General features: G+C 43.3%; 1 protein-coding gene across 1 annotated transcript in view; it reads left to right on the forward strand.

Annotated features, from left to right (window-relative positions):
• The window catches only part of Kif14 (kinesin family member 14), a 73,389-nt gene extending 58,641 nt beyond the window's left edge, over positions 1-14,748 (forward strand). The window contains exons 24-30 of the mRNA XM_021654326.2: positions 3,221-3,445; positions 3,640-3,824; positions 6,946-7,101; positions 8,465-8,584; positions 11,428-11,502; positions 12,266-12,398; positions 12,729-14,748. Coding sequence (XP_021510001.1) covers positions 3,221-3,445; positions 3,640-3,824; positions 6,946-7,101; positions 8,465-8,584; positions 11,428-11,502; positions 12,266-12,398; positions 12,729-13,072 — 1,238 coding nt within the window. The 3' untranslated portion in view covers positions 13,073-14,748. The remainder of the gene's footprint in view (positions 1-3,220; positions 3,446-3,639; positions 3,825-6,945; positions 7,102-8,464; positions 8,585-11,427; positions 11,503-12,265; positions 12,399-12,728) is intronic.
• The last annotated feature ends 589 nt before the right edge of the window (positions 14,749-15,337 follow it).

Genomic DNA, 15,337 nt, shown 5'->3' on the forward strand with positions numbered 1-15,337 from the left:
TTCCTTTATGAAATGAAAGTGTGAACTGGATGGCTATGCTGTTTCTCAAATTCTGTTCTCTGATATTTTTTTTAAAGCCTTTCAGTTGATGGCTAATTCACATATGGGAAAATATGTCTAGAAATGTATGGTGTGGTATGGTGTGGTGGCTCACGCCTTTAATCTAACACTCAGGGAAGAAGTGGCAGGCAGATCTCTGAGTCTGAGGCAAGCCTAGTCTTCAAAGTTAGTTCCAGGACAGCCAGGCTACACAGAGAGATCCTGTCTTGAAGAAGGAAGAAGGAAAAGGAAGAAGAAGGAAAGAAATGTATATGAATATTTCCTTGTGAGTATAAAGAAAAGCAAAGTATACCAGATATGTATTATACAAGAAGGCATGTATGTGATGCTTAAATGACTCCTGAAGAACTAGCTGATAGCACAAAAGTGCTGCTTGTCTGAGCATGTGCTAGACAGGGGCAGAACTAGATTTTTATGCGTATGTGAGGGAGTGGGGTGAAAGGGAATGTTGGGGATTGAACTTAGGGCCTCAAGCCTGCTGGACAAACACTGCATTGCTGAGTACTTACTCCAGTAATTACTCTAATTGAAAGAAAGGAGCTTAGTGGTAGAGGACACTCCTGGTATGCTTAAGGCCTGTAAAATGCCAGCAGCATAATAAAAGAAAAGAAAAATATTTAAAGAAACACTTGTAGGAAGTACCCCCTGAGTAATTCTTTTGAAGCAGTGCCCCTTACATTAACTTACCTTTAGAAAGAATATTGCACCATTGCTTCTAGCTTGGTGCACTAGCATGTGCCTATAGTTCTAGTGCTTAAGCGGCTAAGGCAGGAGCATTGTTTTGAGTCCAGTAACTCAGGGCTATCCTGGGAAATGTAAAATCCTAACCCTGTCCCCAACTCCAAAAAAAAAAAAAAGGCAAAGTTATTAACTCCCAACAGTGGAGCGGTGAACGGAAATAAAAAGGACTAACTCAGCCATACCACCTGGAAGAGTCCTCCACACTGTTGGGGAAGAAGCCAGGGAGAAGCGTGTACCACTGAAAACCAGGCAACACTGATCTGCTAACAGAGCCACTGACAGACCAGAACAGTGGCCGCTTTGGTTGTGTTTTGACTCTTTCTTTTAAAATAAGACATTACTGTGTGGCCTGTCTGCCTTCCAAGTACTTGTACTACTGGTGTACCACCAGACCCTGTTGGCCGGGATGCCTTAGAGAAAGGGGAACCTGTTGAGAAGGAATTACGGAAGTGTTTATATGTTGATCTAGGTGGGGGTTCCATAAACACGTGTAGAGAATATTGTGTACAATAAAGATCCCCACATTTAGTGTGTATAATTTATATTGTATAAAAAGCTTGAAGTGATTGGCTGGAGAGTAGGCTCAGCAGCTAAGATTGCTTGTTGCTCTTACAAAGAACTCAGGTTCAATTCCCAGCACCCACGTGGTGGCTCAGAACCATACTCCAATCCCAGGGGATCTAATGCCCTCTTCCAGGCATTCATACAGTGCACAGATAATTCATGCAGGCAAAACCCTTGTACACATAAAGAATAAATAAAACTTTTTTCAAGTTTGAAAGTTATTATTTAATGTATTAGTCTTTTTGGTAATGGAATATGAGTAGCAATAAAAGGAACTGTAGCTCATCATCTCCAAAGAAATTGAGGTTTGGTTTTGTCGTTATTTTCTCAAAATTAGCTTGGCAGGGGGCAATTATTATCATTGACCTGTTGATGTTGTTGTCCACTGGCTACATGCACATTGGTGTGAGCATAAATATGCACAGGATAGGCATGAGCAGGCACATACACACTCGCACACATTTATTCAGTATCAAGAGTCAGGTGTTCTGTACAAGTGGTTTTAGGGGAAAACCAGATATGAGGTCTTTGCTCATTTGGAGTTTTCCAGTGGGAGAGATGGAGCTGGGTGTGGAGGTAGACAGTATAATCATGATAGCACAGAAAGATGATTCCTTCAGGGCCAGCTGGGGGTTATTAGTGAAGCTGGGGAGGGGGAGACAATGGAGATTCGGTAGGAGTTTAAAGAAGGGGTTTCTGTGCCTAGGGTCTGACATTTTTTAGCTCTAGAATCTATAGAGTATCTTTAACTTCTCAACTCAAGGACTATAATATTTAACTAGATCTTTACAGGTCTAAAATATTAATGTTGAATTTTAGAATACATTAGTGTTAGAGAACATACATAGTTAGCTGTCTTGGGTAACTAACTCTAGTGTCATGTCATAGTGACATATATTTCACTGTTGCTGTAGCTTCAAGTTTGGCTTTTGTCCCTTCCTTTTCCAGTCAAGTTCTCGCCTCTGTTCTGAGTGTTTAGTATTCCCTACCCTCTGCCTTTATTCTGCCCTCTTTTTAGTATTCTACTTCTAGTCCCCTGTGGACTAGACCAGAAAATACTGCATTTTAAGTGAGAATCGTGGTACGTAAATGTTATACTCCAGTATAAGGTTACGTACTGAAGATGTGAAGGAGCTCTTTCTTCTTTCCCTTCTTCATTTTCAGTAGTACTTAGCAACTATTTTCTGCAATCCCATCTCCCAGCAATATGCTCTGTTAGCTGCTGGTAATCAGTTAGCTTTAGCCTGTCCTGATCATAGTGTTCCCTGGGAGGAGCTCTTCAGACCTGAAGGTTCTGAGTCATTGCTTTTTATAGCATTTATCATTGCCTGCTTTTCTAGTTTATTTTCTTAGGTGTTAGGAAAAATCAAATGATACCAAGTATAGAAAAGTTAAGTGAAACTGGATGGTGGTGGCCATCCCAGCACTTTAATCCCAGTTCTTGGGAGTGGAGACAAAGGTAGGTAGATCTCTGTGAGTTCAAGGTCAACCTGATCTACATAGTGAGTTCAGGACAGCCAGGACTACATAGAGAAATCCTGTCTCAAAAAAAAAAAAAAAAAAAAAAAGAAGGGAAGGAAGAAAGATTAAGTGGGATATTTTGATTCTCTTGGTACTTATATGAAGGGTAAAGAGCTACTATAGCTAAGCCTGTGGGCTCATGTGAGTGGAAGGTTGATTGGTCCTACATGGAATTGTGTCTTCTCCTCCATGTATAGAAATGAGAATGCACTGAAATGAGAACAGCCTCCAAATTACTGGCCGCTAATTCTTCAGCATAGCTGCATCCCTGCATTTGTCTGAAAGTATCGTGCTCACAGACTAGGCTTACACTGGCTGTTTCCTTTTGTTGTAGGATTAATGGAAAAACCAAGCACCATTTACTCAAATTCATCAGAATCATTTCTTCCTGGAATTTGCAAAGAGTTGATTGGCTCATCAATTGATTTTCTTGGACAGAGTTTTGATGAAGAAAAATCTATAGCAGATAGCCTGATAACTAATCTTCTTAAAATTTATAATGGGCTGTTTGCCATCTCCAGAGCCCATGAAGAACAGGACGAAGAAAGTCAAGATAACTGTAAGCAATTCCACTGCTTCTTCCACCAGCTCCTATAAATGATGGCTCTCTGCCCTTGACTCTTTATTTGGAATAATATTTGATGCATCTGGCCAGCATCTCTCGACTGTGTCTAGATGCTTTGATGGCAGCCATATGTGAGTCCTTTTATTTGGAGACTGTTTCTTGTAGTAATTTTCCTTCTTCTTTCCAAGTGTTCGCCTCTGACCGGGCAGCACAGGCCCTTACCATCCAGATCGCTTGTGCCTTTGAGCAGCTTGTGGTCTTGTTCAAACACTGGTTGGATGATTTTCCACCTTGTACCAACTCAGCGAGGCTTGAAGATGAATTGAGACAACATATTAAAAAACTGGGAGGCTATTTACAACTGTTTTTGCAGGTAAGTTGATTTCTTATTTTTGAAGAATTAATTTATTCTAAAAGTATTTATTGGCTTTCTGTCACCTGTATCTTCCCTGAAATTACATCTGAGGATTTCTGGGTACCTCCTGTTTTGAGACTGAGACTATGGGTGCAATTGGTGTACTGAGTGAGCAGTGACTTCGTGTCTCTTGCACCCTGGTTTCAGATACTGGTTCATTGTACCCTCATGCCAACCCCTAATGGGTGCTGCTCCCACCATTTTGTAGCGAGGAAGTAGAGGCTTAGGAAATGGCCAGCTCACCCAGTGCTGTGTAACCACTGGGGAATAGAGGTGGATTTGAATTCATGTGGTCTTGGTAGGTTATATACTCAGCCTGCCCCCAGTTAAGGTCATCGGAAGAGAGACAGAGTCTGGCTCTAGCTATGGGCTGGCTTTCAGCAGGTGCTCAATTGGTAACAAACCTGTTGATACAGTGTTTCCTGCTTACTTTGTATCAAGTAACATTGGGTTTGGCCAGCAGGAAGACTACGCAGAGAAACTGGAAAAACAAAACAAAAAAAACCACAAAAGCTTGATTTCTGTTCCCTAGAACGCAGAGGTATGCGTGGAGGTTCTGCTGCACAAATAGGAGGGGTCCCAGCTTCTTGCTGTGCATGAAGGGTAAACCTGACCCTATCATGCTCGGTCATGATAGAGCACTATCTGAGTTGTGTGTGCAGCTCAGGGGTGGGAGAGCTTCCTGGGAAAGGAAGGGCCTTCCTAGGAGTCTCAGAGACATCACGTGATGATATGCTTGAGAACTTCGCCTGACCACATCTACATCTATTATCAAGAAGTGTGTATTTCATTCTAGGCACCTATGGATGAGGTTAAAAGTCAAGGGTTCCATTACTGTGGGAAAAGTAGGAAACTGATGTTGAAAAATATCATACATTGCCATACCAGAGCTCTCTATGGGAATTTCTCAAATAGATGAGAGGGAAAGCAAGAAAATACCAAGAGGGTTAAGTTTTGCTTTTTAAAATGGACACTCAAACTTTCTAGGCTAATTGTCACGCTTTATGTTGTGACACCCACCATATTTATGTAGTAATTTACACACTAAAGCTTTTACATTTAGAGGCGTGTAGGGCATTATACATGTCATGGTGCCTGTGTGAGGTCCAGGCAACTTTCAGGAGTCAGTTTTCTCTTAATACCCTGTGGGTTCCAGAGACCAAACTGAGGTCATCGAGCCTGATGGCAAGCTCCTTTACCCACTGAGCCAGCCATCTTACCAGCCCTGACTTCCCACATTTTTAGTAGTGGAATTTTTGTTGTGATAAGTAATTCCTGAGTGGGATGAGTTAGAGCAGTCTTTACTATCCATTGTTTTTTCGGTCTTTCTGGGTCTCCCCAGCTTGGTTGGGTATCTCTCTTGTTTGCTTTTTTGTTAACTCTGAGTAGAGCTTCTCACTATGCCTTTTACTATGCCATGCTGTTGATGAGCACATGCATTCAGTGGCAGTAGGCTCCCTGTAGGTACAGGCCTTGGAGTGTCTCTTCACAAGGCCTCATGATGTGATAGCTAGCTAGTTGGATACTTGTTGTTGAATGAATGTTGGATTCACATCGAATGAAGGGGTCACTTTGGACACAGACAACAGGGAAGAGAAGAGTGTAACACAGCAGTGGACTATGGAGAGATGTGGGCAAATTACAGCATGGGACCGTGAACATAGACGGGCAGGATTGGTAGAGGGCAGAGCTGGAGTCAGAATGGCGAGTGTCCTCCGTTCTTCATCAGGATCAACCCTAATGAAGGAATATAGCTCAGGATGGTCTGAGGTAAATGAAAGAGACGTGGTTTAAGAGGTGTGCACGTACATGTGAGAGAGAGACACACAGAGAGTGATGGGGTGGACATATACCCACAAATCAAAAACTCACTGTTGATATTTGAACACTGTGTTTAAAATCTTTGCTACGTTAATTTGTGTCCTTGGGCAAATTGCTCAGCTTCTTGAGTCTCTCCATCTTCTTGCCTAGAAAATAAGAATGGTAGTCAATGATAATCAACCCTACCTGGCAGGGTTGATTATCAGACAAAACCACGGTCTAAGAGAGTACCTGGCTGAGTTCCTGCTGGGAAATCTCTTCCCTTCTCTTCATTTTCATGCTTCGAACTCGACTTATAAGCTTCAACATTTAGCCTTGTGGAACACATTCTATGCAACGAATGAAGGATGGAGATGCTGGGTGACTGGGAGAGGTTAGGCTGGGCTTGGAAGGCTCTTGTGAAGCCAGTGCTGGCCAGAACGCTTTCTAGTGAAGCGTGGTTGAGTGGTGTAATGAGCATCTTCTGAATAACAGCCCAAGACAGTCGTTCTAAGAGCTGCAGAGGGGAGGGAGCAGAAAGAAGAAGTGTTCAAGGAGCAACCCCTGTGCCTTCAAGACTCTTGCACTGCATGCTTATGGGGTGGCTGCTGTTTAAAGTACTGGGGTGCTTTTTCTCTCTCCTTTGCCTTCTCCCCCAAGAAAAGAGAAGAGTTTTAGTAACTGTCTATTGGGTGTAATCAGGACAGTTAAAGTTGAAAGGACAAAGGCACACCATTTTATTCCTCTTTTTGATATTTACTTCTTACTCCTATCTTAGGCTTTATGTCTTTTAAGACCTGGGGTCTCACAGGTCAAGTCCTTGAGGGAGGAAAAAGCTACTCTTGTTCATGTTACAGCTGTCAGCTTCGGGCTGCATGCTGTCTTTCAGGCATTTCGTGATTGCTAGGTTCTAAATTTTACTTTTATGTATAGGGGTAGTTCACCTGCATGTGTGCCTGTACACCACGTATGTGCCTGGTACCCTCAGAGATCAGAGGGGATGTCAGGTCCTCAGGAACTGGCGTTACAGATGGTTGTAAGTTACGTAATGTGGGTATGGCAGTCAAAAGTCTGTCCTCTGGAAGAGTAGCCCGTGCCCTTATCTCCCAAGCAATCTCTCCAGCCTTGTTATTATTGATAGTTTTGGTGCTGGGACTGGGAGCTTAAGTCCAGCCCCCGAGGCCTGCTAACTTCACCCACTGTCACTTTTGTCTTTGCTTTATCACCTCTTCATGTCTCGTATATGAGATACACTGACCGACCCATTTTTCTCTAATAGGGGTGCTATTCGGATATTTCATCGATGGTGAAAGAGGCTCAGAACAAAGTGATGGAGATTATGCAGCAGGCTGCTCAGTGCATGGGTCAGCTAGCCATTCTGAAAGGGAGCAAGCTCTGCCTTCTGGAAAGCAGCATCAAGGTTTCCAGTGCCCAGGTGACGTGCACCATTAGTTCTGGAATCCTTGTGAGGGCACATTGGGGACTTCCAATAGGATCGCTGCACCCAGTAACAAGACATTTCTTTTTCAAAATAACTTGTACTTTTAAAAAAGATTTATTTATGTATTACCAGAAGAGGGCATGAGAGCTCATTATAGATGGTTGTGAGCTACCATGTGGTTGCTGGGAATTGAACTCAGGATCTTCGGAACAACAGCCAGTGCTCTTAACTTCTGAGCCATCTCTCCAACCCATAACTTGTACTTTTAATAGTTTGGCAATAAGACTTAAAATTCTTTTGGTCAGAATTGGATAAAATAAGGCTGGGCTGTACTTGGTTGGCAGTTTGCATCATACATGAGTTTGATCCCTAACATTGTAAGTGTACATTTGTAACCCAGCCTCAGGGGCAGAGTCAGAGGGTCAGAAGGGCAAGATCATGCTTGGCTGTAAAGCAAATTTGAGGCCAACCTGGGCTACATGAGTACCTTTCTAAAACAAACAAAAATGTTTAAAATATGATTGGATGGTTACAGATCTTCATAATCATTTTGCAGCCAGGCATGGTGCTATACACCTTTAGTCTCAGCATTCAGGAGGCAAAGGCAGGTTCTTAGTGAATTCAAGGCCAGCCTGAACTACATAGTGAGTTCCAGGACAGAGACACCTCATCTCAGAAAAAACAAACAAAAATTCCTATTGAGGTTAGGGCTAGGATGTTCACCTGTGACCCCAGCATTAGGGGTTAAGGATCATGAATTCAAGGACAACTTGGGCTACATAATAAGACCAACCTCAAAAACTAAAGGAAAGAAAAAAATGCCCTTTTTGTTTAATGGTCTGATGGCTGCTGTCAACTGTGGAACATGGTCTCACTTAGTCTACACATGAAAAAACAGTAATTATAGAGTATTTGTCCACTTTGTTTATGCTGTGACTAAATACTATATTAAAATGCATGGTTTCCTAGCAAATAAAGGCCTGCCTAAAATGAACATTTTTACAACATAACACATAGATTACTAAATTACAATTTTGTTAATTTTATTTCCCAATAGATTTTCTTATACCAACGTTAGATGAATTTAATAAACGGGGAATGAATTATAGTTTCACATACCTTACAGTTCTGAAGAGTATGTAAAACTAGGCAAGTGAGATGGTACAGTGGTAGAGGTGCCTGGTGACCTGAGTGCCATCACCTCGAGCCACGTGGTGGAAGGAGAACACCAACGCCTACAAGTTGTCCTGTGACCCCCACACCTGTGTTCTCTCTCTCTCTCTCCTACACATATGTAATAAAATTTTAACATGTAAAACCCAAGCTCACCAACTAAAAGTGAAACTTTTCCTAACAGGAATTCATGGCTGCTCTGCAGGATGGTGCAGCCTCGGGGATGAAGAGTCTCTTAGACTCTGGGCTGGAGCAAGTGCGGAAGCTCAGACAGGGTCTCGAAAATCAGAGTGCACAGGAGGAGGTAAGCTGCGTGAGGAAGGTACTACCGTGATCTTACAATGCCTTTATTTCCAGAAGTATATCATCAAAACACTTTCAAATGTACAAATAATAGTGTGATGCAGTGAGTTCTATTTCTATGTGTTGTATATTTTAGTTTGTGGTGAATTATTTCATTGAAGAGGCAGATGGTGCCATGTCTCTGAGGCTCCTGACCCATATGGATGGTGGCAGCTACTGTTCACTCTATCTTTCTGTTCCGTCTTTACTTTTCTACCCAAAACACGGAAGCAAGCACAGTCATCCCAATATGCAGACCTGGAGAAGATGTCAGTGGCTCTCTAAGTGTCTGCCTCTCTCCAGATGACCGACACTGACTCACACAGGCAGTGCTGGGAGTGAGGCTGGCGAGACCCCAGCAGGTGCTCTTGAGGACCAGCTTCACGTGGTGGCTCACAGCAGGCTACTCTGTAACTCCAGCCTCAGGGGGTCTAATTCCCTAGTCTGCCCTCCGAGGGCTCCAGCCACAGATATCTACACAGATATGTACAGACAAAATACCCATGCATATTAAATTTTTTTTTAATTTTTAAATAAAAAAATACTAGAAACAGTGGCTAGCAGATGCCGAATGGCTTGTACATGTTGTATTCTTTGAATGTCTGCCTCTCGTGTATTTTTATTCATTCATTTTAAAAGATGAACAAAACTGAAGGAGTTCGTATTGTCACTAAATCAAGATCTATGGATCCTGTGCAGTTTAAGTAGACGTGAGACTGACTGAGATTCTGTGGTGGGATGCTGAGGAGAGGGCAGTTCTGGACTGTTAGGCCGTAGTCAGACCTCTGCTGTCCCTGAGATTGGCATTGCCCCAGGAGCAGCCCCGTTCATTGAGCACATCTTTTATCTGTAACTGGAGTTTGTCAATAAAATTTCTGCTGGTGCAGAGTGTGGAATAGCTAGTGACGAGTGGAGACAGAATGATATCCAGGAAGTGCTTATCCCAAAGGTTAATTCAGGTGTGGGTGTTAGCCTATTATTATTTGAGGAAATAAAAGAGAATTCTTCACACACAACTCTGTTCTCCTTCCTCTTGGAGTCCTACAGTCTGCCATTTTAGCTTGTTACATGGTGGGATTTTAATTCTTATATTCTTCCCCCCCCCCCATGTCTGTGTGTGTGTGTGTGCGTGCACTTGTGTAGTTACAAGGTATGGATATGTGCATGGGGAGGTAGTCAGAGGTCAACCTTGAATGTTGTTCCTCAGAAACTGTGCACCATGGTATTTGAGACAGGATGTCTCACTGGTATCCGGAGCTGGCCAGTTAGGCTGGGCTGGTTGGCCAGCAAGCCCTTGAAGTCCTCAGTCTTCATTTTCTTGGCACTGGTATTACCAGCCCATGGCATCATGCTGAGCTCGTTTTGTGGTTGCTGGGGATTGAACTCAGGTCCTCATGATTGCATGGCAAGTGCTTTACCAACTGAGCCATTTCACTGGTATTCTTTACGATTGTATTCTTCCAACTTGAAATCCATTAGAACCCATAGCAGGAGCTGGGGAGGTGGCCCAGCAGGTGAGAGTGCTTACTGGGGTCAGAATCTCAGCACGGGAAGGCAGCTCAAAATGCCCGTAATGCCAGCTCTAGGGCATCTCTCTCTCTCTCTCTCCCTCTCTCTCTCTCTCTCTCTCTCTCTCACACACACACACACACACAGGTCAAGTGCTAGGCAGTGGTGGTACACACCTCTAATCCCAGCAGTCAGGAGACAGAAGCGGCAGATCTCTGAGTTCGAGGACAGCCTGCTCTACAAAGTGAGTCAATGACAGTCAGGGCTCTGTTACACAGGGAAACCCTGTCTCAACAAACTAAAAAAATTTTAAAAAGTACATCGTTTTGCATTATAGGCTCACAGAGGGCACTGGGATTATAATTTCAAAGCTGGGTTCATGTAATAAAGAATTTAGGTATAGTTTGTTTGGTTTTTGCGGGGGACAGGAGATCGTCTACCATGTAATTAGTCCTAGTTGGCCTGGAACTTGCGTTGTTATCCAGACTGGCTTGAATTTTCAGTAATCCTCCTGCCCATCACTCCTGAGTGCTGGGATTATAGGTGTGCCACCATGGCCTACTTCTTTTCTTCTTATTGTAACAGCAAGTCAGAGCCGACCTAGACAAGAGCTTAGTGGATAAAGCCAATTAAACACACATGGGCTCCCCGGCAGAAGCTCGACTCCGCCTGCTGGGGCAGCAGTGAGCAGTGGACCGGCAGCCGCTTCTTTCTGCTTTAGTCTAAGCCTGGCACCACCTGTGAGAGCTAGGAGTTACCGTCTGGGATCGGATTCTCAGTCTGTAAGGGGGAACTAGCATGGGCTGATAAGAGTGTACTGAGAATCACATAAAATATTTATATTTCATTCTTAATGTATGTGTACATGTGGGGACTTGTATGTCACATCTTGTATGTGGATGCCAGACAACCGTGTGGAGTCAGTTCACCGGGCTCAACTTTAGGTGCACGTGCTTGCGCAGTGAGTCTGCCCTGCTGAGCCCAAGGAAATTTTGAAGGAAATCCCATTTAAGTAACTTGAAGCCATTTTCTGCTTAACTCACAAATGGAATTTCCTTCTCTTCTGGTCTCACACAAGGTCTTAAAATTGTGTTTTTTGGGTTTTTGTTGTTGTTGTTGTTTTGTTTTGTTTTAGCTGTACTGGACTTGCTTTGTGAACCAGGCTGGCCTTGAACTCAGAGATCCGCCTGCCTCTACCTCCCAAGGGTTGAGATTAAAGGCGAGTGCCACTGTGCCTGGCGAAGTTGTGTTTCTTGATGATAACTTATGTAACAAAATACGTTACTGTTTCTCTAGGTCACCAAGCACATGAAAGCTAACGCTGTGGAGCTGGTTGGGTCTCTTGAAAATACCTTTGCTGAGTGGAGAACAGTAAGAGAAGCTTTCGCTTGTTGCTTCAGTTGTAGATACTTCCCTTTGCATCCCTGGCTGGAGACGGCTCTGCCCTGCTTGTTTTCTAGTCTTCCACAGCAGACCTAGACCTGGTGTTAGGAACAGGTCCATGATGACACAGGGACTTACTAAGGCATCGTCTCTTTCTTAGCCACTGGCGTAGGAGCTGCCAGCCCGGCTGGTCATTATAGGCCAAAACCACATTTAATAATCAGTATCCTCAAATAGTGTCCCATAGAGGTGGGTTAAAATGTTCTCATGTCACAGATCTCACTTTATAGACAAAGATAGATGGAGCGTAAAATCAGTTACTGAAAAGGAGAGTAATTCCCATGGCTGAAATAGTTGAGCAAAGTAAATATTTAAATAAAGTAAATGCTGTGAAGTTGAATCATCTGACATTACATGTTTGCCTTTTATGGTGTAAGATACCATGGCACTGTGCTCTGTTCTGTTCCTATGTGCTAGGATGCTCGGGCTGTGATTTAAATTACAACTGAGCTCTTACTGCTTTTTAAAAGTAATCACTGCTAATTTTGTGTTTTGACCTTGCTTATATAAATGAAGTTATGTAGTTATAAAATTAAACATTTCAATGTAATTTGTTATTGATGTAGTTTCATTGTACATTGCATAAACTACTTTAATGATAAAATTCTGAGCACTTAAAATCCTTTTGACTAAATTTACTGCCATGTAGTCTATTGTATCTATATTCTAAATATTAATTTTGCTCATTCAGAAAGGCTTCAGAACTCAAGTACAAGAAGGTTCTAGACAACAAGGTTCCACGATGTCAACTCTGGCATCGGAATTCTTGAAGTTAAAATGTTGTGTGGAGAAGACCACTGAGATTATCACATCTGCACTGAGAGGTATGCCCTGCAGGTGGGATGCAGAACCAGACTGCATGGTCCGGGGACTCCGGCATGGCTCCTTTCTCCCCTCGCCTGAGCCATGACTGCAGCCCACAAGCACTCTCCAGTGCCACCAGTTACCAGTGTGGCCGCTTGGGCTGCCGTTCCACATAGCACCAGTCAGCACCTCCACCCAAAGTCAGGGAAGCCAAGGGCTTATCCACCCCGGAGGCACTCAGTGGAATAACCTCCCGGGGTTAGGGCTTGTGGTGTGTGATCCCTAGAGTCGAGACAGTACCTGCTGACGCCTGGAAAGGATAACCCGCTTTTCCTTCCACTCTTCCATAGGGTGCCCCAGTGACCTGCGCTGTCTCAGAAGCTGTACTGAAACCATCTGCAGCCTGGCTCGCAAGCTCCACAGCGACTTCAGTGCGCCCTCTGCCCCTGCTGGCAGCTGTGGAGATAGTCTAGAGTCTCTAGCGCGCTCTCTCCTCTTGGGTTTTGAATGTGGAGGAAGAGCTGGCCTGTCGAAACCCTGGGAACCTTGCAATGGGAATAGCGAGGAAGAGCAGTGTGAGTCAGGCGGGACTGACCGCAGCAGAGGCGTACCAACACGGCATGAACCACATGCAGACACATTCCCAGCAGTGTTGTCGGGGGATGGCACCCCCAAAAGGATTCAGTGGGTATGAAACCACTGCACAGGCACTCGGTGACCATCCTTGACCAAACATTTTCCTTACGCAGGAGAACACAGAAAGAAATGAGTGTAAATACCTAGAGCCCATGTCTGTGTGCAGCCTCTTGGTGGTTGTGGGTAATACAAACAGTATGGAGTCCTGCTCTCAAAATGCCTCAGTGTATGCTCAGAATTTTATAAGCAGACAGTTTTTTAACAGAGTTTACCATGTTAGAACTGTGGCATCAGAATGAAATTAAGGTCTCAGGATCAAGTGAGTGACTGTGTCCTCAGTTTCTCATTGCCTTGAGTTTTAAATGCTTACCTTTAACCCTGTTCCACTGTCTCTAGCTGATTCATTAGTCTGTTTGTAGATGGTTATCATTTTCTCAGGAATGGGCCTGTGTATTCTCTCCCACAAATCTAGCGTATAGGAGTAGGTTCATGGTGAAATTCTCAGCTCAAGTTTAACTAAGGCAGTTTACTGAAACTCTTTGTCGAAGTGCTATTTGCCACCTTCAATAATAGACGGATGTAATTTGTTTCTTTCAAACTGTACATAACTAAAGATTACATAATAATAATATGACCAGATAGTATCGTAGTTTACTCTGTTATATGTGTTCCATAATGGTTGTTCTATTTATAAAATTTAAAAGTAGTAGTGAAATGTGACCAGGATCACTTGGAAGGGTCAGAGGCTGGCCCTTTTTTGGTGGCGCTTGTTTTGCTAAAGGGTAATTGGTTTACATGTTGTTTGATGGAGAGAAAATATCCTTATTATATTTCATAGCTTTAAAAACCTTTCACGTACAATCAAGTAATAAAGATAATATCCTAGCTTAGTGTTTACCTTAAGGAAATGGTTTAACATTTTTGTCCTCAAGAATATGTGTAATTTGAAAGATACATAGTATCTCTGCCTAGATGATTCTGGAGGGAAATTCTTCTGAGCAGCCTGACCGTTTTGGCTTGTAGATGTTGCCTGTACATACAGCTCAGGGAAGTTGGCTTGAATATGCCTGCTGTTTTCTCTGTGGGGCGAGATTGTAGAGGAGTACTCCCCTGGGCGGTTGGCAGAGCACTGATGATCCGGGCTGTCCTTGTGCCTCTGGGAGCTTTGAGGAGGTGCAGTGCAGTGGCCAGGCCACCCTGACTGCCCCTGATCCTGAAATGTGGCAGCGCAGACGACTTGTTTCCATTTTCCTTGTTTCATTTTGGCACTTGGGATTTCTTTCTGAAGTCAATGCTCTGGCAAGTAGCCCTTCTACCAAGCAGATGAACTGTGAAGTATGGAGAAGGGTTCTTCCTGCAGGCTGTACTTCCTTGAACTCACTAAGATACCAGATGGCAGCTTTCACCTCGCTGTGCAGCTGTTACTCTTCAGTTTCTCCGTCTCTTCTCCCTCGGCTTTTCTCTTTGAGACTTGATCCTGCTGGGTAGCCGGGAGTGGCCTTGCCATGTCATCTTGCTGCCTGTGCCTCCTGAGTGCTGGGGTTACAGTGTGCGCCCCAAACCCAGCTAGTGTCTGTTTTTTAAACTCATGTCTGTCCTCAAAAATGTTTTAGATATGCTTGTGAGCTTATTTATATTTATGCTAAATAATTTGTTAGACTGTATTGAGTGGATGGTGTAAAATATGTTGCTGTGAGAATCATGTGCACTGAAGAGTGTTATAAAGAGAGTGCCTTTAATAAATCTTGTGAGCTTCAGAATTGCCTCCTGGTGCAAGATTTTTTATTGAATTATTTTATTCACTTTACTCTGATTCAAAAACATCACAGTAGCTTTGCGTGGCTAATACCTATCCTATTTCACAAATCAAGTAAATAGGAAACACTAAACAAATGATAAAATTATTGTGGATGCTATGTCGCTTTTCTTGCTCATTTGCTTCTGAAGGTGGGGACTGAATCCAGGTGCTCTGTCACTGAGCTACCACGTAGTCCCTCCTTCTCTAACACTGTCCTGGCCTCGGGGTTGCTTGGCCATGGAAAGCTTTACTTCCCTATTCTCTGCTTTAAAGCTGTACTGCAGGCTGTATTATAATTGCAATTACACAACCTTGTTGTAGGTGACAATATTTACTACTGGTTTACCTTTTTATTAATGCTGCTATTAATCCTAAACAGCTATATACCCAAACCACCACACTGATACTGGGATTTATTTAATTAACATCGAACACAATGCTGGGCAATAATTACTCCCTCTTAAGCCTCTGAGCCCTCGTAGTTTTCTAACATTTAGATTTTACCCATTATACTTGGCTTTTTGT

The sequence above is a fragment of the Meriones unguiculatus genome, chromosome 11 (genome assembly GCF_030254825.1).
Source record: "Meriones unguiculatus strain TT.TT164.6M chromosome 11, Bangor_MerUng_6.1, whole genome shotgun sequence".
Lineage (NCBI taxonomy): Eukaryota > Metazoa > Chordata > Mammalia > Rodentia > Muridae > Meriones > Meriones unguiculatus.